The sequence below is a fragment of the Phacochoerus africanus genome, chromosome 3 (assembly GCF_016906955.1).
Source record: "Phacochoerus africanus isolate WHEZ1 chromosome 3, ROS_Pafr_v1, whole genome shotgun sequence".
NCBI classification, from domain to species: Eukaryota; Metazoa; Chordata; class Mammalia; order Artiodactyla; family Suidae; genus Phacochoerus; species Phacochoerus africanus.
This window is the reverse complement of record NC_062546.1, coordinates 203454745-203475942: the sequence shown is the minus strand read 5'-3', so window position 1 is coordinate 203475942 and position 21198 is coordinate 203454745. Positions and strand designations below refer to the sequence as shown.

The 21198-nt window shown below is 55.9% G+C and overlaps 1 protein-coding gene across 6 annotated transcripts; it reads right to left on the bottom strand.

The window, feature by feature from the left end:
• Window positions 1-276: 276 nt before the first annotated feature.
• On the bottom strand, window positions 277-20726 carry ASB1 (ankyrin repeat and SOCS box containing 1). Of its 6 annotated transcripts, XR_007134119.1 has the most exons (7): window positions 20536-20723; window positions 17472-17613; window positions 15189-15491; window positions 7268-7653; window positions 5279-5765; window positions 4981-5052; window positions 277-356 (listed from the first exon to the last, which is right to left on the bottom strand). XR_007134119.1 is itself a non-coding variant. In XM_047773936.1 (5 exons), the coding sequence occupies exons 1-5, from the start codon at window positions 20573-20575 to the stop codon at window positions 5638-5640; spliced, it is 999 nt and encodes a 332-aa protein (XP_047629892.1). In that variant the 5' UTR covers window positions 20576-20723; the 3' UTR covers window positions 277-5637. The 6 variants fall into 6 exon arrangements, 2 of the variants coding, with proteins under 2 accessions (XP_047629892.1, XP_047629895.1); XR_007134118.1 differs by having other exon boundaries at window positions 4981-5765; XR_007134117.1 differs by having other exon boundaries at window positions 277-5052.
• Between the last annotated feature and the right edge of the window lie 472 nt (window positions 20727-21198).

Here is a 21198-nt window from a genome sequence, read left to right as displayed (position 1 = left end):
TTCGACAGATCTCAGGAAGGCGCTGTGGAAAGCGACCGCGTTCAGTTTTAAGAGTCTGGAAAAGGAAGACCTTTGCTCAGAGAGTTCACGCCTCCACCTCAGACTCCAGCGGGTCCCACGGTCATAAGCAGAGACCACAGAGAGTGCAGGAAACCGGCACACACATGCAGCTGGGTTTGGGGGACAGAGAAAGTGGGGCCATTTCTCCGGATGGGGGGACGCTGTGAGGAACGAAGACACCATCCGAGACGGCAAAACACAGAGACACGCAGGGAGTCACCGGGAGATGAACACGTGTCTTTATTTAGCTCATTCATTCCGAGGTCCAGCCCAGAGCTTCACACCGCATCCTCCCTCTGTAAAAACAAGTCACATATAACCAGGGGCCCCCAGTCCCCACTGCCCCCCACCCGACAGAGCACTGCAGAGACAGCATCGCCGTGAAGGGGGGGGCCATGTGTTTCAGACCCTTTGGGGGCACACGCTCGTCCAACTAGGAACTCCATCAAGCCAAACAGGCTCACCCATCCGCTGAAACCTGTGCAACATTTGGGGGGGCCTCCCTGGAGCACGAGGGTCCCCAGAGCTGTTTAATAAAACTCCAGTTTTAGACACTCCTTTCTCCAAATCATTAGACACTTTCCAGAGATCCAGTTGCTTCCACCTGAAATCCACACACCAAGATTTCACATGATCAATTCCATCCGCAAAGATAAACAGTCCACAAAATTAAGGCATCTGGGGCGGGGGGGGTTTAAGGGAATAAAGCATTTATTAAAGTTACAATCACATATCAAAGATGTCCATCATATTTCTGAAAGCTCTTAACCAGGCACAAGTGCAAGAACAGGCACAGGCCCAGCTGCTGCAGGCAAGCACATGGGCACTGCCGCAGGAGGGCGGAGACTCGGGCCGACGGCCAGCGCTCCCTTCAGCACGGGCGAGGCACCGCACGTGCCCAACACCAAAGAAGCAGGGGGAGCTGAGCAGACTCCACAAAGCAGGGCAGGGGCACTGCTGGCTAAGTGACAGCAGCAAACAACTTCACACAGGAGAGCTGTCCTCACAAGAACCACACAAGACTGGACATCCCCCACCTGCTGCAGATCGGAAACCCAGGCAACTTCCAAAGAGAAGGGGCCCCAGGCAGCCCAGACCTGAGCAGTTGCAAGTTAGGGCTGCAGAAGCCCGGCTTCCCCCGCCTCCTTCTCCACTCGATGGTCTTCTAGAACTTACAGTAAGTACTCTGCACAGCCCCGCACTTCAAGCCCCACGGGCCCCGCCCATGGGGTCCTCCTGGGACGGGGTCCTCCTGGGACACGGTCCCACTCACCCCTTCGGTCTGCGATCAGTTCTCCTGTTCCATGTCAAGGGGGCCGGGTCGGTGGAGGGAGGTGAGACCGGAGGGACATGTGGCCCAGCGCGGCACCTCCAGAGGGAGAGCCGACTGATGGAGCCAGGCCACTCAGCACTGGTCACTGAAGGCCTGGCACTACCACTGCTGCAACACCCTCCTGTGCCCGGGCCTGAATAAGGGGCAGATCCACTGACAAGGGGCATCTCTCGGGATCCGCAGGGACACTGCTTTGTCACTGGCAGGATGCGAGCGCACATTTCCTAACCCTCCCCCAGGCAGAGGACGCACTGGGAGAGCCTTCGGGAATGTACAGGCCATTCTAGGACACCAAGAGGAGCTTCTCGGCACCTGACACCCACTGGAGCTGGACTGTGGGGCCCGACACTGGCTTTCAGAGACAGGCAAACTCAAAAGGAAATTCTGGGGTTTGACAAGGGGCAGCGAAGGCATTTTATTCTGCAACCAAGAGCATTTTAAAAAATAAAAATATTGCCCTCTGTCATCACCTTCATTATAATAAAAGGATATTTTATCACCCAAATTAGGAAGCATATAATCTCAGAATACAAGACAACTCTTTAAGTTGAATAAACTTGCCTTCCTCTATTAGGCAACACGTGTCCGCATACTCTGCCCTGCCCAGAGGCCTGTGCTGTGAGCCCCCATGGACACACAAGGCTGAGCTGACCCCCAAGGTCCCAGGCTGTCCCAGCACCAGCACCGCCCGGAAGGCAGAGCCCAGGAGGGACGCCACTCACGAGGACCGCAGTGTCCAGGGCGCAGGGGTGCTAAGCGCAAAGGGCTTTCGCAGACTTTCTCTCCGGTGTCCTCGCAAAGCCCCAGGGGAGAGGCACGGCCGGCCCCGCCCGGCCGAGAGGAGCCTCCCCTGGGAAGGGGCCCTGCAGCAGGCCTGGCAGCAGGCACGGGGGCACGGCTCTCTGACCGCGGCAGAGCCTCCTCTGCTCAGTCCAGCCGCCGCTGCACCCTCCTCTCTTTCTACTTCGGCGCCAACTTCTACTTGGAGAGTCGATTCGTGGAAGAAAGGGTTCAAACTGAATGGCAATTAGGTCTGACACAGTCAAAGTTAGGAGGCTGCTAACTGCCCTCTTTTTAAAATTACCTGTTTAACAAGAGCATGCTGACTAAAACATCAAATGTCAAATGAGAATATCAAAACCGAAGCACTGTTGCCTTTAAACCCTTTCTGGAACAGGGTAGGACACTCATACATAAATGAGTAAATAAATAACATACGTAATATGAAAAGGCACAGACACGTATGACCTTGATGGGTTTGGGAAATATACTCAAAACCCCCACCCAGGACGCCAAAGGTGAATTCCTAGAGCTACCAAGGCCGTATCAAGGCATCAGGGCCACCCCTCACCCCTGCCTGTCTGTCCACAGCAGCCCAGGCCCGGACTGCAGGACCCTGTTCAATGGCCAGCAGGCACCCCAGCAGTGGCAAGAGGCGAGACGGTCCTGGGCCCAGGCTGCGGGACTCCCAGGCTCCCTGCACTGGTCCATCACCGCCCTCCCTGGGCAGAGCTCAGGCTGCGGCCTCCTCTGGTGCCACCATGTCTCCTCGCTGCGCGGGGCTTGGGGGCCCCAGGGCTTAGAAACACGACTTTACGAAGCGCTCTGACGGAGCGCTTTACTCTTTGCTATTCTGTATCCCACCCCTGCCAACGAAAGAAAAAGGAAGCTTCTGCCAAGCGTCACTCAAAACACGAAGGAATGTCCTCAAGCAGCCATCTGCGCTATTTTCAGATTCACGCCTGGCAGCTATGAAATTTCACACTAGAGGCTAAACCTCAAAGTTGCTGGGATTCTGGCAAAGTCTCTAAACCCTGGCTGGACAAAGAGAAAGCCACCCTGTCTCTGCAGAGGGAGAGCCGAGGCCTGGGGCCCGCTGACTGGCCCCGAGCACGCTGCGCTCCCCGCTCAGCCTCTCTCCACCCCACTACCTCCCTGGCCAGGTCCGAGCAAAGCCCAACAGTGAGGGCCAACGTGGCCCATTCCTTCTGAGACCCCATAAAAATGGTTCGCTTCCCCAGAAACAAGCCCTGCACCAGCCTCACCGCAAAGGAGCCCAATGTCCACTCTGCGGGGCCGCCCTGGGCCCTCGCTCTCTGCAGCCCGAAGGCAGCACCACTGGCTGGGCTCCTGTGCTGGCAGCGCTCCCAGAGGCTGCTCTCTAGGAGGTCTGAGGGCAGAGCCACCCTCCTCCCCTGGGCTGCCCCTAACGGACCCTGCGGAAAACACCCAGCATCCACGCGTCTGCGGCTGGCTCACCCAGGGACCCAAGCCACAGGCAGCAGCAAAAAGAGCTGATAGAGTGAACCAGCCACTCCCCCCGAACCCGCTCTCAGCCCGACCAGGAAGGCCGCACGCCGCTGCATACGCCGCTCCTGTGCCGGAAACCCATGGGGCCATCCCCTGGCGGTGGGGGGGGGCTCCCACTTTCACACGACCCTCCCTGCCATCCAGGGAGGGCCCGGCCACAGCCCGATTCCTGCCTGTCTCACCTTGAGGCCACAGGGACACACCTAACCCCGTGGTGGGCTGGAGCCCCTGCAGCACGCGGCTCAGGCCGCAGTGGCCTGCGTGGGCCCCAGCTCCCCTCCTCCGTCAGGAATCCCTCCCGGCTGCAGCACGACCGGCCTCGGAGCTCTGAGCACACGAGCTGCCAGGCCCCCGTGCGCACGAGCAGCGCGCAGCCCTGTCTGGGCCTCAGGAGCCACCCCACCCTGACGCACAGCAATAGCTCGTGACAGTGTGAGGCCAGAGCTCCAGTGGCTGCGTCTTCCTCTCTGAATCTCGGGTGCCTTTTCTCCCTCAGCCCTTGCACACGCACACGCACACACACGCGCGGGCCAGCAAGGCGCTCTGGCACAAGTCTACCCACGACACAAGAGGTGGCTTTCGAATTCTATCCTCAGGCCCGGGAGGCAACCAGCACAGACTCCAGCTGGTCCGCAGAGACACGGAACCACGGCAACAGTTAAATAAACCCCTATCGTTTGTTCAAATGTTACCAATTAGTGTTCTCTTAGTGCAGAAAATCGAAACAGATTTGTCATCTGCCTGCTGCTGAAGCTTCTCCAGGAGAGAATCACCAGGGTGGGTGCACAAAGCGGTCCCGAGGCGCCAAATTACCAGATGTGACAGCCCCGCAATCTGCAGCACCTGGAGCGCTAAAAAGGCAGCCACTGCCACACACCCGGCTGTGCAGCCTGGGAGTGACAGGCCCACCCACAGCCCGCAGGCCGCGGTGGGGACTGCTGCCGTCACCGCTCTCCCCTGTCCTCGGGTCTAGGAGCAGCTACCAAGACACTAGGTCAAAACCAGGAAGAGCCGAGTCAACCCAACACCAGACACTCCGTCCACCGGACACCGAGCAACTGCAAGCTGAGAGCCACCCAGGAGAGGAGGCAAGTCCCACTCTCCGGACGCGCAGGGACCGCGCCGCAGGCGTTTTCTCCCGTTAGAGCTGGCAGTGAGAGCTGTGGGACGGTCCTTGGTCTGAATGTAGCAGTCAGCTACTGGCTAGTGCAGCACGGGCCTCCCGAAACCAACCCGCCGTCTGGAAGCTCCCCCACGTGAAGTGGCAGAGAACTCACAAGACCTGATGGCACGATGCCAGGCAGTCAGGACTCAGAACAGGTGTGGCGCTGCAGGATTCCGAGCGTCGCCTAAAGAGACAGTGAACAGGTGCAGGTACTGACTTTGAGGCTGTAAAGCCAGTGCGCACAGCCGGGACCCCATCCTTGAAGGAAGACGGGGACGCGGCGGCTCCCACCACCAGGGAGGACACTGACGGGACGCGGAAGGGGCGGGGAAAACCAGCACGTCCACCAACTGCACCTCTGGGCTCCCCTGAACTCCGTTTTCATTGAGCTGTGACAAGGCTGCACTCACCTGTTCAGGTGAGAGGGAACACAGAAGCCCAGTGCTGGGAAGTGATGGGTTTCCGGACGGGGGTCGCTGCAGGCTGCCCAGCTCAGCCCCACATGCTCCCACCTCGAGGCCCAGCTCAGTGACACGCGACCGGGAAAACCCGCCACAGAGGTGCCGAGGAAGAAGAAAACGAGGTTCTGCGTGAGCCTCTCGGCTCTACGGACCCAAGGACTGTCCGTGCCCCAGGCACCTGAGGTGGAATTACAGTCCCCGAGGACGGGCTCTCGCCAGCAGCACAGGCCGTGGTCCCAGGGCAGAGCCGGGGTCGATCCCGCCGCCCGCCGCCTCTTCCTCACCGCAAGCGCTCCGGCTCTTGAATCCTACTCGTAAAGGAGAAACTTTTTCACGGGGTCTGGCAGAGGCAGCGAGGGAATCAGGTGGAGTCGGTATTTGCCGAGCGCTCTCCTCACGGCCACACGGCACAGGTTCAGCAAGGCCCTGGGGACACCTGGAGGCGAGGGAGGGAGGGGGGCAGAGACAGGGGAAGGGGTCAGCTGACCTCCTGGCCTCACTCTCCACCCACGGGCTGGCTGTGGGGGCGGGCAGGGCCGCACCCACTTGGTGGCCCGCTGCCCGCTTCGGAGGGGAGCAGGCTCGCTGGGCGAGGTCCTGGCACCTGCTCCTCGGTCTGGGGAAGGAGCGAGTCTTCCCGACCTGGACCATCCGCTCGCTGTGAGAGCCCCTCCTCGACCAGACAGAGAAACAAGGGCGCCTGCCCTCTGCCAGCCTCTGCTCTCAGTCCACCCAGGGGCTCCTGGGGTCTGAGGGAGACGGCCGGCAATTCACGAGGAAGGCAGGCAGGCAGGTAATCTTGCTCTGAAACAGACACCAACACGGGCAGCCGAACTCCATCCCCGGGGCTCCCACCGACCATTATTAGCCCGCTCTCTGGGGGAGGCTCAAGAGAAGCGTGGTTTTTCCTTATTATATTCGTTATGGTGAACCCCTGCAGCTGGTTCCCAGAACCAGGTTTAGCGATAGTTGTAGGAAAGCCGATAAGAACACAACAAACACCATTCTGCGAGAGGTAAGGGACTGGGGGAAACGCTGTCACCCTCCGGCCAAGGCAGGAATAGGCCTGGGGGGTTGGGCAGGTCCCCGAGGGCGCACAGGGTCAACTGCTGAGCCCCGGAGAGAAGGACAGCAAGGCCAAGACACAGATCAACGGCGAACTCCCTGGCCAGCAACTTCATTCATCAGGAAAGTCCTTCTTCATAAATAAGCAAGCTGTAGACTTTATCCCCCAACAGGAATCAGGCTCAGCACACTATCCCGAAGGATGGCATCCGAGTGGAACCGAGGCAAGTGAGGAACAGGAGGGAGGCCGGGCTCGCGGTGCGTGTGCGCTCAGGGACTCGGGAAAGGCCGCAGACGGACCACCGAGAGTGTCCGGGGCCCAAAGCAGAGGGTGAAGCAGTGGAATTCTAGGCACTTGGTGAGAACCTATACTTTTAGAGATTTCTCAGTAGTAACCCTTGATGTTTAGGAATTTAAAAAGAGAAGACCAATCTCAAGGACTATTCTAGAAAACTCCTAGTCCTCAATGAAGGCTTCGACCAAGTGCTTAGCCGGAGGTTTGTTTTGTTTTGTTCATTTTTATTTTTTGTCTTTCATCGGTTTTTTTAGGGCCGCACCCACAGTTGGTGGAGGTTCCCAGGCTAGGGGTCGAATCGGAACTCCAGCTGCATGCCTACACCACAGCCACAGCCACACCAGATCCGAGCCACATCTTTGACCTACACCACAGCTCACAGCAACATTGGATCCTTCACCCACTGAGTGAGGCCAGGGATAGAACCCGAAACCTCATGGTTCCTAGTCGGATTCGTTTTCACTGTGCCATGGCGGGCAACTCCTGTTTTGTTTTGTTTTTTTTTTTAATTACTACAATCTGGTTCATTCAGTCGACCGAGAGAGACTGCCGGTCAGAACGGAACCAGGGCCACTTACTTCTGGCCTCTTTAAAGACCTGCAGTGCCTCGGGGTCCACCTTCCTTCTGCCTCTCGCCTCTGGGCCCAGGGACTCCCACTTCACCAGGTTCAGGTTGGCTCCGAACTCTACGAGCAGGCTAACGAAGGCCGCCTCGCAGCCGTGCCGCAGGACGGCATCCATGACGCAGCCAGGGGAGCCCCGGTAGAAGCCCTGCGTGTTGACGGGGCCGTTGCAGTTGAAGTCGGGGTTTGCGCCGGCCTGGAGCAGCAGCTTGAAGCACTGGAGGTTGTGGTAGGCCGCGCTGATGTACAGGGGGCAGACCACCAGGGACGTGAGCCGCCGGGAGAAAGGGGGCTGCAGGTCCGGAGTCAGGTGGTGGTTGACGTCCACGTCGGCCCCATACCTGCGGGGGAGACACGGGACCATCAGACCCTGCGTAGGCCAAGGGCAGCCAGCAGGTGCGAAGGCACCCCGAGGGGACGGGCCTGACCTCCAAGAGCACTTGGCGGGCACACCAGCCACAGGGGCCTCAGACCTCCAGCCAGCTCGATGGCAGCGAAGAACCTGGACCCACTCACACACAGAAACCGTTTCGAACCTTCGAGATCTAACGATCCCGCATATATTTAAACTATTTCAAAGCAAAGAAAGAGAAGGAAAACTTCCAAGGTCATCTCATGAAATTAACAAGACAACAATCCCCAAACCCGACAAAGGCCACAGGCAAAGAAAAACTACTAACGAACTATATCAGTTCCGTAAAGTATTGGCAAAGAGAGTCTAAAAACATTAAGAAAGCAACATACGATGGCCCCATGCGGTCCTCCTGAGGCTGCAAAGGTCGTTCCTAAGTCAGAAACTCTACTAACATCGCCCACCCCGAGCCGCCGAGCATGAGCACGGATGCCTCTGCACAGACACAAACAAAGGGAGAGGACAGAACCCTACTGAGAAGACCTAGGGGCGTTCCTGCTGAGGCTCAGCAGGTGAAGAATCCAGCACAGTGTCGCTCACCGGCCTCGCTCACTGGGTTAAGGATCCAGAGTTGCTGTAGGATGCGGCACAGACTGCAGGTGTGGCTCAGATCTCCCACTGCTGTGGCTGTGGCGTAGGCTGGCAGCTCCAGTTCCGAGTCAACCCCTAGGCCAGGAACTTCCATATGCCGCAAGCACAGCCATAAAAAGACGAAAAAACAAAAACAAAACAAATCAAAAACTTAATGAAACAGAAAGTGATGGTAGTGCCTTAACGTGATCACAACTCTTTCTTCAACCCAGAAGTCAGCATCTTACCTAACAGGGGAACACTAGCAGCTCTGCCCGGAGGAAGGCACACACGCCCACTTTCTGGCCCCAGGGGGCGTGGGGAGGGTGTCAAGATTGTGGCACATGGAAGTTCCCAGGCCAGGGATTGAACCTGCACCACGGTAATGGTCTGAGCCACTGCAGAGACAACACCAGATCCTTAACCCAGTGCATCACAAGAGAACCAGCCCACTATTTTTAAAGGCATTTTATTTTACAGTATGAGTGCAATTAAACAAGAGAAAGCAATTAGCTGATTAAGATTGGAAAGGGAGAGGTAAAACTTTTCCCATTGACAGAGCATATGACGATGTCTGGAAAGCCCTAACTAATTAATGAAAATACAGTTAACAAGCATGGAGAGACTTTATCAAAGCAGCAAAAGCTGTGACACCTGTAACTGTCTTCATACATGCAAAGAAAAACGAGTTCAAAGATGCAATGAAAAAGACCCCATTTTTGACAGCAGAATAATTTTTTTTTAGGGCTGCACCCACGGCATACGGAGGTTCCCAGCCTAGGGGGTCTAATCAGAGCTACAGCTGCCAGCCTACACCACAGTCACAGCAACGCCAGATCCTTAACCCACTGAGCGAGGCCAGGGATGGAACCTAGTCGGACTTGTTTCCACTGCACCGCAACGGGAACCCCAAAATACATTTTAAAGTGAGATATATAAGCATAAACTTAACAGTAAATGTCCAAAATTTGCATGAGGAAAATTACAAACTATGACTAAAAGTCACAAAATAAGACCTAAGGAAACAGAAAAACACACCGTAGTCTTGGATAAGAAGATTCAACATCACTGAGGTGTCGGGTTTCCCTAAGCTTATTATTTAAATGAAAATATCCTTCCTAGAACTAAATAAGTTGACTATAAATATCAATACATAAATACAACACTCCTGGAGCGACACAAGTTGACTATAAAGTTCATGTGGAAAATCAAACGGAAGATGTAAAAGCTTTAGCGTGACAGCTAAAGGGAAACTTCCGCATGGCAAAAAAGCAGCGTAAGTAAAACAGTGAGTGAAAAATTGGGGGAAATGTTACAATGGGTTACAATCCTCAATCTAATTTTAAAGACCTTCTAACAGGCAAGGATCAAGAGCCCCACAGACAGGTGAGTTGGAGATGGATACAGACACGTGCTCTTAACCAATGAAAAACCGCCCAGCCTCACTCACAACAGCAATGCAAATTAAAACTAAGCAGAGACCGCTCCACACCTATCAGTTTGGGAAAAATCCAAAAGCTTACTGACCAGGCTTTAAAGAAAAAGGAAGTCTATGCAAAATGGAGCAATCCTGCAGAGGAAAATCTGGTAATAGCTGGCAGAATTATAAATGCATTTACCTTCTCATCCATCAATCACACTTCTTGGAACCCACTCTCAAGGTGCATTTGCAAAACTCTGGAAAGGTGTATTTACAAGACCATTCATTAAAACATCATCAGTAAGAGCTGAAGGCCAGAAACAAGCCACAGGCTCCTCACGTGTGGCCTGGCTTAACGAACCAAGGCCCATCCGTGCAAAGGAGCACTGGACCGTCCGGCCAGGACTGCTCGGGGACCAGCCCCAGGCCACGCAGGAGGGAGACCGCCAAGAACGCCGCTGCTTCTCCAGGGGCGGAGGCGGCAGTACCACGTGCACGCGACACACCTGGGCACAGCCACCTTCTGTTGACATCTGAACAGTGGGAGACGGACACGACACTTCTTAAATGGGCGTCCACAGGGCAGGGATGAAGCAGAGAGACACTGGACTCCTTTTAATACACCCTGGTTTATAGATTTAACTTTGGAGCCATGTAAACAAACAGCAATGCCCCCAAAGTCAAAGCAAAAAGAAACAACTTTAACCCAACTTTGTATCCAGGTGGTGCCATCATGTCCAGCCCGCCAGGGTGGCTCTCCTTTTCAGGAACCTGGACACCCAGACCCTTCCAGCCTCAGATGCGCCTGGAAGGAGCCAGGGCAGGATGCACAGCAGGCCAGCTTCATGCAGCCCCCAGAGGTGGGGACTCTCACATGGCCCTGAGCGCATCTCTGCGGCTGTCCAGGGGGTCTCCTCCGACTCGGAGCAACCAGACATCAGGATGAATCTCACACGGGCGGGTGCAGGAGCCACCTGACCCAGGAGCCTCGTCCTCCACCAAGAGCCAACCTCCAAACCTCTCTACAAGCAGAGCCTTTGGCAAATCCTCAAAAGAGCTGCCCCTGTCGCCGTACTCAGGGACACCCAAATACACGGCTTTCACTCAGGATTTAGAGTTCTCCCAAGCCAAGCGCAGGCTACCCACTGGGTCATTTCTCTCCAACCAGGGCCTGCTGACCAGGGCAGGGAGAGGGGCCTGGCTCCGGGTGTCAGAGTCCTGGCCGTATAAAGAGGGTGCCTGCCAAGGATGCTGCCTGGTGTGGGCATCAGAGCCCACAGGGCCTGAGGGGCAGCAGCATAGAGCCTGGTCACATAGGGGGACTGGCAAACACGTCAACACGTTAATGGCAAGGGGAACCAGGTCTCTCAATGCTGGAAAAGGGAGAAGCGCAGGAGGACGCCTGTGATGCTGGACTGGGTTAGAGGCATCGGGGCGAAGTCTCCAACGGTCAATGTACAAGAGATGGAGAAACGAAGACAGAAAAGGGTACATGCGACCCCAGCTTCGTCCAGCAGGGGGTCTGGAAACAGCCACACCCCATGAGCAATAAACACTCCCAAGGTCCAGACCTTGAGGGGTTTCTTTACGTTTTTTTAAAAATGATTATTTTTTCCTTCATAGTTGGTTTACTACCAGACCTTGGTTTTTGAACACCATTCTACACCCCCCCCCAAAAAAAAGACTCTTTGGAGTAATAACTAATTCTGGGTCTGAATCAGGCCAAGTACATATATATAAGCCGAGAACCACTCTCCCTCCACAGGAAACCATGAGCCTAACATAAGTAAGTGCATAAATTAGAAATCGGATGAGGAACAGGATATGTACGTGGTTGCGAAGCCCCTACCCACAAAATACTTGTTAACTACAGAGGGAGACAGAGGAGCTTTCGGGGAAACGTGGCGGACACCACCTCCATCAAAAGGTCAGGGGAACATGAGCCGTCCTGGGACCCCCTGAAACCACGTGCCCCCTGACAGGATGGAGAGAGAAGAGCACGGCCCCGCCTCTGCAGGACGGGGGCCCAGGACCTGTTACCTGGCTCCCATCAGAGGCTACATCAGACACCCAGCGCCCGCTGGCTTGAGCGCCCACTGCCCTAGACGGTCCTGCGATGCCTCACAACCGCTGTCGCCCCGTCTTTCATCTCAGGGAGGAAGTGGCAGGACGCAGGAAGCAATCATGGGGCCTGACACGCAGGGCCCAGGGCAGCGCGAAGCACCGTTTCCCACACTTTCTAAAAACAGCTGGCCAAACGCTTAGGGCAGCGATCACGTCTTAGCATCTGTCTCTTCAGCCCAGTTCCAGGCATCCAAAGGAACTGCCGCCTAGAACTGACAGCGCTGCCTGCCAGCAGCTCCGAGTCAAGTACATATATAAGCCCAGCTTATATATGTACTTGGTCTGCGGAGGGACGGGCACGCAGACCAATGAGCTCACAGGATAATCGGCTTCCCCGCGGGCGCCAGGCAGCATCATGAGACACTACAAAGGCAAGTGTCACCTGTTCTCCAAGATGCTCTAGGAACAAGAGGAACGCTCCAAAGTGCACGGCGAACCAAAGCAGAAACGTGCCTTCATTTCCCACAAGCAACCAACTGAGAGAACTGGACTTCACGTGGTGGGTTTTTTCCTTCCTTCTTCTTAGCGCATGTCTTCCCGAACGTTCGTAATTTGGGATAATACAACCATCTGGTATTAGCTGAGCTGCGGGAGAGACAGCCCTTCCACTCATAAAAATACACTGGATGGGATCCAGTTCATTTTAATCCTGAACTGCTTCCAAAATACCCCCAGTGCTTTTAATATCACTGGCAAGGAACCACTAGGACGACTCCACAAATCAATATAGCTCTGAGCATACAGAAATACCACCCCTTACCTTTTTAAAAAAAACCAGCAACACACACCAAGGGAAGTCAGAATAATAAACTGGAGGTTACTTGTAGAAGGACACCAAACCACAGCAGTGACAGAAGACAGCCCTGCCTACAAGGGACAGTGACAAAGGAAAGGCAGGAGTTGAGTTTAAATTATATTTAGATTGTATCATCCGTTCAGTGACTTAACCCCATTTTCCAAAAGCCAATCACCTGGTAATTTAGAATACAGAAAAATTTTTGAACAGAATAATATATGCTCTTGGCACCTCACTGTAAAAATAATGTCCCGTGCTCCAGCGCGGTAACAAGATGTCTTAATAACAATTTCTCCAGAAGGGCGTCTGTATACGTACTCCTGAAAGTCAGGCCTGCCGTTAATTCAGAGCAGTTGTGCATCTGAATTGACTGAAATGCCCAGTGGGATTTCTGGGACTAAGATGACATTTCATGGACTGATCCTACTGAAAAACATTTCCAAATTAATGACTGACATTCTCCAAGATGCAAAGATATGGGACTCAGAAGGTTTGGATTACTGGGCTAGAAATCCTTAAAAATGAGAAAAAAAAAAAAAAAAAGGCATCCAATTTTTATCACCCTCTAATATAACAACCGTATCACCCTCATGTATCTTTCCAAAAGCCAATTCTATACACGTAACACATAAAACCCTTTGATACAATAGATACACTGCATTCTCAGTACCTAACTTACAAACCATGCTCTGCGCCAGGCAAGGGGATGCGGGGCCCCTGCTCTGGAGAACACCCCCTGCAGCCTGCCTGGACCAAGGGCCGGAATCCTTCCAACTCTGACAACCAGCTACCTAAACGGTACTCAGTTCAGCACTGAAGGAACTGCCTCCAGAGCAAGGAAGGGAAAGGCATCTTTGTAGAAACACATCACAGGAGACAAAGGGCTGACAACGCAATCTGCTTCAAAATGTTTAAAAGTAACCATTAGTACAATTAAAATATATCCATAAACCATCTAAAGCAATAGAATGGGAAAGCAAAGAAAACACAGACATGGAACAGAGACATAAAATAAAGGTGTAGTTAAGAAACAGAAAGATAGGAGTTCCCGTCGTGGCGCAGTGGTTAACGAATCCGACTAGGAACCATGAGGTTGCGGGTTCGGTCCCTGCCCTTGCTCAGTGGGTTAACGATCCAGCGTTGCCGTGAGCTGTGGTGTAGGTTGCAGACGCGGCTCGGATCCCGCGTTGCTGTGGCTCTGGCGTAGGCTGGTGGCTGCAGCTCCGATTCGACCCCTAGCCTGGGAACCTCCATATGCCGCAGGAGCGGCCCAAGAAATAGCAAAGAAAAGACAAAAAAAAAAAAGAAAAAAGAAAAAAAAAGAAACTGAAAGATAATAGAAACAGACCTAACATCAGCTCTGGCAATAATGTGGGTCGTTTGGGGAGTTTTGCTTTTTTTTTTTTTCCTCAGGGCCACTCCTGTGGCACATGGAGGTTTCCAGGGTAGCGGCAGAATCAGGGCTGCCTGCACCTGCTGGCCTACAGCACAGCCACAGCAACGCCAGATCCTTAACCCACTGAGCGAGGCCAGGGATCGAACCCGCATCCTCAGGGATACTGGTTGGGTTCCTTACCCCTGGGCCATGACGGGGACGCCGGTGATAATGTTCATTGTTTTAAAAAACCAAGAATCCCAGACAATCAAGTAGTAAAAGTGAGCACACAAAGAATTACTTAAACCCACTAAGATTAAAACTAAAAGTACCAGAATGCTGCATAAATGAGCCCTCAATGAAACCAATGGTTTCCTTTTGTTCTGATAAAGGGCAAGAACTTTTATGAGCCAAATTAGCATAATAAGCAAAAGCATTAGACACACAGGAGAAACAGATATATCACACAACAGTGATTGGAGACTAACAGACTTCTATGAATTTTGAGCAGATCCAAAGGTTAAAAATGTAAAAAAGAGAGAGAGAGAGAGAGAGAAAGGGACCCTAAATAACATAACTGAGGCTGCCACCTCCCACTATGCAAATGAAAGACCTGTGGTCATGCACTCTGCCACAAGCATCTGCCACAATGTAGTTTGATTTTTTTAAAAAGTCAAAATGGAAATGATGACATGGTCCATACTTTCCGGCACAATAAAATGAGCGGCTCACAAAGGTTAGTAGTAGAACTTTTTCCTCCGTGACTATGAGGACAAAGAGGAAGTCAACATCAATTGCCCCATTTGAAAAATGGGGGAAAAGCTTAGCAGACATGGCGAAAGCTATGGGCTAAGGTGAATCAGCAACCTCGCAAGCTGCCATTATTAATCATGATAAAAACGAGTAAGACTCAAGTCAAACAGTTAAGGAAATAATAAAATACGGGAAATGGGGAAAAATAAAGATAAGCACAGAAATGAATCGCGAAGCAGAAAACCAAGGACTGACGAAGCAGCTCTTTACAAAGACTAACCAACAGTCAAATCCTCTAAGGCGTCTAGCGTGGGGGAGAGGGACGAGAAGCAACTGGAGACGGGCGGAGAACGTGGCGCAGGAGCCCGCAGACACGGCCGCGTCCCCGCGGGCGGCGCAGGGACCTGGGCGCCAGGCGGTACTGACCTGATGAGGGCCTTCAGGATGTCCGCCCTGCCCACTCGAGACGCGTGGTAGACCGGGGTGCTGCGGTGGTGCCGGCTCCCGTTGGGGTCGGCGCCGGCTTCCAGCAGGATCTGGGCGCTCTCCAGGTGCCCGTTCACCACGGCCACGTACAGGGCGGTCTGGCCCTTCACGTCCACCAGGTCCACCTCGGCCCCCTTCCGGATGAGGAAGTCCACGCAGTTGCCGTGGCCCGCGGTGGCGGCGATGCGCAGCGGCGTGCAGGGCAGCCAGCCGCAGCACCAGACTGACTTCTCATTGATGCGGCTACGGGAGAGCACAGGGGGCCCCGCGGTGAGGGCGGGCTGCCTGCCTCCTCCCGGGGGACCCGAGGAGAGAGCAGCACCGCGGCCTTTGCCTGCCTGAAGCTTCCGCGCGCGCGCGCGCGCGCACGCGTGTGCACTGCTCCAGGAAATGCTTTGGGACCCCCAGCCTGCCGGTCCAGGCCCGCAGGAGACACAGGCCGCAGGGGAAGAGCCTGGCTCTTGGGTTGGGGGCGAGGCACAGGCAGGCCGGCGAGCCCTGAGGCCAAGCCCCGCAGCCCCAGGCCCTCTGCTCTGGGGAGAGGCTCTGCCTACGGAGGCGGCGCGGGATGGAGGGCGGCGCGCCCCCTGGGGACACCTGGGTGCCGGCGGCCCCCTCGGAAGGCCTGAGCCTGGGCCCACTCTCTGGGCCTCGGCATCCCCGCTGGGCCGGGGACCACTGCAGTCGCTCTAGCTCTGACCCAGCACAAACGACAGTCTGCAGGGCTGCACTCCTGGCCCACAGCTACAGAAGGAAGCTGTCCTTACTCAGCCCTCACCGAAAGTGACAATCAGAGCACGGCTCCCCGGCAAGGAAGGTCATGGGCATGCAGCACATGGGCCCACCTAATCAGCTCGGGGGCTTCACCTCCAACTCCCGGTGCAGCTCTGAACAAAGGTGAGGAGTCCAGAAACACACAGGGGCCAGGGTTCCTCCTTCAGCCATGAACGAGCCTCCACCGGCCACAGAGGCTGAGGAACACACCAAGGACGCATCGCCAAAGGAACACACAGCAACAGGAAAACATCCTTTCAGGATGTTTAGAACTTTTTTTTTTTTTTTGGTCTTTTTTTAGGGCCACACCAGAGGCATATGGACGTTCCCAGGCGAGGGGTAGAATCGGAGCTGCCGACCTACACCACAGCCGCAGCAACTCGGATCCTGAACCTACTGAGCGAGGCAGGGATCAAACGCGCATCCTTACGGATACCAGTTGGGCTCTTTATCACTGAGCCACAATGGGAACTCCCAAACTTTTTCTTTTAATAACACAAATTGTGTGCTCGGATAAAAAATACTGCTAGGACTCAGAAGGGAAGGAAGAGAGACACCTGCTCCTGTGCTGTTAGAAATCCTTCTCTTGGGAACCACCCACAAAAAGCGGTACAGGTTTCAGGATAAACACACAGGCATCTCAAAACCCTCTCAACTCGGGGCCAGCTGGCTGTGAAGGGGACACGGAACCGCCTGAAGGAGTCGCTGGTCGCAGGGGGTTTCACGTCCCCTTGGTGCTCGCGTCTTAGACCCACGGAACATCAGGACACCGCCAAGAGCAGCAAGACGCGGTGCTGCCCAGGGTCTCGCATGCGGAGAAGCAAGAGCGAGACCAAGGCCACGAAGGGCTGGAGCGGGTCTGGAGGAAGTGGCAGGACGGCAACCGGCGGGGCGCTCTCCACACGGGCCCGGGAGCAAGACGGGGCACCCGGGGTGCCCTGGGCGATGAGGCCACTGGCCCCAGAGGCTCCAGACTCAGGAGCTGAGAAGCCGCCAAAGAAGCTATCAGGAAGGACAGACAGGTTTGGGATGTCAGGCGCCTGGGCCCCCGGGGAGGCGCCAATGAAACGATTCAGGAGAACACACGGCTTAGGATCGAGAGCCAGAGGGGGCTCACGCGGCAGCAGGGCCGCTGCTGAGGAGGTAAGACGCTGCCGTCGGGGGTGATAACATCTGGGAAGCTGATGCCCCGAGACCACCAGAAGTGGCTGGAAGATAGAAGGGCCAGTGACAGAACTGGACTTGAACCCGGGTCTCGGCGCACTTGCTGCCGGGCCATCACCCATGTGTCTGACCGGCTTTCCTGGTCTCCTGTCCCCTGGCCTCTGACAGAGGGAAGCACCAGGCTCTCCCTGCACACCAGAGATGGCCGTGCCCTCACAGCTGGCCGTCGCTTCCTGCAGGCCCCAGGGCCCAGTCCCGGGCGGCCCCAAGGGCCACCGTGCTCACCTCCGGTAGCTCTCCTCCTGCAACAGGGTCCGGAGGGTCTGGAGGTCCCCCACGTAGGCCGCGTCATGGAGCCGCGTGTCCTCGCAGTGCTCCAGCGGATGGTCACAGAACTGCTCCCTCAGCCACTCCTTCAGATTAGGACCTGCACTGGAGAGAGGGCACCTGTCAGCTCAGGGACACGGCCACCGCCGCCGCCAGCCCAAAGGGGGCGCCGTCCGCCGAGAGCCTACCCCGCCCCCACACTTGGGGTCTCTGCATTCCTGGAGTTCCCTGTGGCTCGGCAGGTTAAGGATCCCACCTTGTCATGCTGTGGCTCTGGTTACAGCTATGACGCAGGCCCCATCCCAGGCCTGGGAACTCCCGCCTGCCTGGAGGGGGTGGCCAAAAAATCAATAAAACGATCAACGGCCTAGAAGAGCGTTTAGTATAAATACTGTCGTCTGTCAGAAAGGAGCATCCCAATCAGTGCGGCTGCTGCAAAGTGAATGCCTGTGTCCCCCAAACAGGCTGCCAAACGACACGCTGGAGGCCTAAGCCCAGGGTGACGGCCTTGGGAGGCAGGCCTCTGGGAGGTGACGAGGTCATGAGGGTGAGGGCACGTCCACGCAGACATTTCAACAGGAAATACGCCAATACTGCACCGTCTGTGGGTGGTTGAATCTGCAGATGCCCAGGAACCCCAGCTACAGCCGGCCGACTCCGGATCGACCGCAGTCAACCCATCTGTGCAATAAGATACCTACAGCTGGCTCTTGAATTACACGGTCTGAACTACAGGGTCCACTTACACATGGATTTTTTTTTCACCAAATATACACCACAGTCCTACGCAATCCACAGTTGGTCGGATCCCTGGATGCAGAACCACACCCAAGGAGGGCCAACTGTAAAGTTACATGGGGACTTGCACCTGTGCCAAGGGTCAGCGCCCTACCCCCTGCACAGCTCAAGGGCAACTGTAATTGAGTTCTTCACCTCACACTAGAGCCCAAAAGACCTCCAGATACTACGTTTGTAAACCTAACAACACAGACAGGGGCATGAGCTAAGAGCACAAACTCAGACTGCCTTCAAGTCCCCACCACGCCACACTGTCCTGGCATGTGGCCAGGCACAGTTTAAAGTATCCCCTTCCTGGAGTTCCCTTCGTGGCGCAGTGGAAACGAATCTGACTAGCATCCATGAGGATGCAGGTTCGATCCCAGGCCTTGCTCAGTGCCTTAAGGATCCCGTGTGGCTGTGGCTGTGGTGTAGGCCGGCAGCTGTATCTCCAATTCGACCCCTAGCCTGGGAACCTCCATATACCGAGGGTGAGACCCTAAAAAGACAAAAAATTTAAAAAATGAAGTACGTCCTTCCACAGGTGGACTCCTTCCAATGCTGCAGCTGCTTTTTATATTCAAATCGAATCTCTTTGGAGTACCTGCCGTATACAAGGGTAAGTTTCCTGACACTCCAGGGTTTGATGGCTCATTGGCAGACATCAGACACAAAGGCCACAGGCAGATGGGCAAAGGTGCAAGGGGCACTCAAGCTGGTCCCTGCAGCAGACCTGCAGGCAGGCATCAAGGACCCCTCAGGCCACCGTGCACCCCTCCTTCCCCAGTCATCCTCCACTGCAGCCTCCCCAGTTTCACTCCGCAGAGCGAACAAGTGCAAAGGAGGAGTAAGATTCAGAGGTTTAAGAAGAAGCCTGGCAGGTAAGTGGAAGCCACAAGCTCGAGCTAAATCTTCCTCTAGGTCTCCCTTTGCTGGCCTCTTTTCGACACACACTGCCCGGCTCCATGCAGCCTCCTCTGCCCCAGCTCCAGCTCCAGAGTAACTTCGAGTTTGCATTCTTCTGATCAGACCTCTAAGGACAACACAAATACCCCACAGAGCACTTCGGCTTTCACTGTGGCCCCTCTTCTTCCAGGCCTGCAACACACTGAATAATAAAACAGGACCACCTGGATGTTAAAGAGTGCCTTCTGCAGGACAGAGCCAGTCTTCCTTCCACAAGGCTCTTTGCCACACTGGGAAACAGCTGCCAGGCCTCCTCCTCCAACCAAACACCTCCTAGACCATCCCTCACTCTCACAGGAAATGAGGTCCCAGAGCCTGCGGTCCTGGCAGTCCCTGGGGTCAGAGTCAACACCAGCCAAAGCCCAGGATGGAAGGGGCGTTATCTGGCCTAGTTTTGTTCACTGGGGGACCCCCAGCCCCAGCCGGGTCCAGCCAATAGCACGGATGAAAGGATGCAGGTAGGGAAGAAAAGCACTGCCTCCACCGTTCTCCAAATCAACACCGTATCTTAAATTACGGCGCATTTAAGAAGAATAAACATCTTAGTGCATTGCCAATCAACTCTTAGAAGGGGTGTCTCTCCAAAGACAGAGACGTGCGTGTAAAGCGCAGAGCACACATGAGTATGTGGTACACGCGGCAAATTCGGCCAACAGGAAAGGAAGGATCCCTCCGCAGGTTAAGAGGGAGCCTCTCCTGCACGCGGGCAAACGCACTTACTGTGCAAATGCACTTTTGCGCAGTAGGACTGTTTCAAGCTGGAGCCCCTCACTCTGATGGCCATTTTGGGTAATGGGCGTGAGCTTTTCTAGCCTCCAAACCAAACTATGTCAGGGCTGCCTCCTCTGCCGGGGGAGGAGGGGGGGCAAGGCCCCGGACGTGCTGTGTCACTGACAGCTCGCCGGGGGTGGCATTATCGCTGTGTCCCTTGCCTATGCGTGCGGGGGGGCGGGGGTGTTGACAGCACCGAGAAAAAGCACCGCCCTCCGAGGGGCCGACCGGGGCTTTCCTGCCCGGGGCGCTCCACGCTGGAAGATGACCCCCGTCCTGTCTTTACAGTCGGGGTCCCATCAAACCCTAGAGGCTAGCGGGCTGGCGGTTACAATGCAAGCTCCAAAGGAGAGGAAGCCGGCGCGCGAAGCCGGCGCGCGGGCGGTTCTCGCGAAGCCGCGGAGCGGGGCTCAGGCGGCGACCGCGGCTCCGTGGGCCCAGCCCGGGCGCAGCTCCCCGGCCCCAGCAACCCCGCCGCCCCACGGCCCGACGGCCGCGCGCACGTTACCTGCGGGCCCCGGCCCGGCCCGCCCGCCGCCCTCCGCCATGGGCTCCGGCCTTCGGCCCGTCCGCGGCCCGCCTCTCCCCGTGACCGGCCCGAAGGCGCCCCGCGACCGGAAGCAGCGCGGCCGCGACCACTTCCGGCGGCCGCGGCAGGTGGGCCGCGTCGGGGGCACGGCTTCCGGCGGGCGGGCGCGCGCCTCCTTCAGGGGCTTCTGCAGCTTCTTGCCGGGCGCCGGGGCCTCCGCTTGCCGCCTCGCCTCCCCACGTCGGGACGAACGAGCGCCGGCGCCGGGGCGCGCGCTCGAGGGCGCGGGCTGTCGGGGGCGCGCGCCGTCGGACTCCCCAACGGCCGCGTTTCTCCACTGAAGCAGTAAAGGAGTCTGGGAAAACAGATCCCCGGTGGGGGGCGGAGCCTAATTTGCATGCCATCCCCTGAGAGCTCTGGTTGGTAGGACCCGTCCCCGCCCCCACGAAAAAGGCGTGGTCTTCTGCCGGGAGGCGCGCTGCGGATGGGGCCGCGGGAGACTTCGACTTGGGTTCGAATCCCACCAGAGCCAGGCGGATGGGGTGTCCCCTGGGAGTACCGGCTAGAGGAGGCCTGCACGAGACAGCAATGGGTCAGCTTGAGAGTGTCCCCGCGCGCCCAGACGTGGGCTAAGAGCAGCCC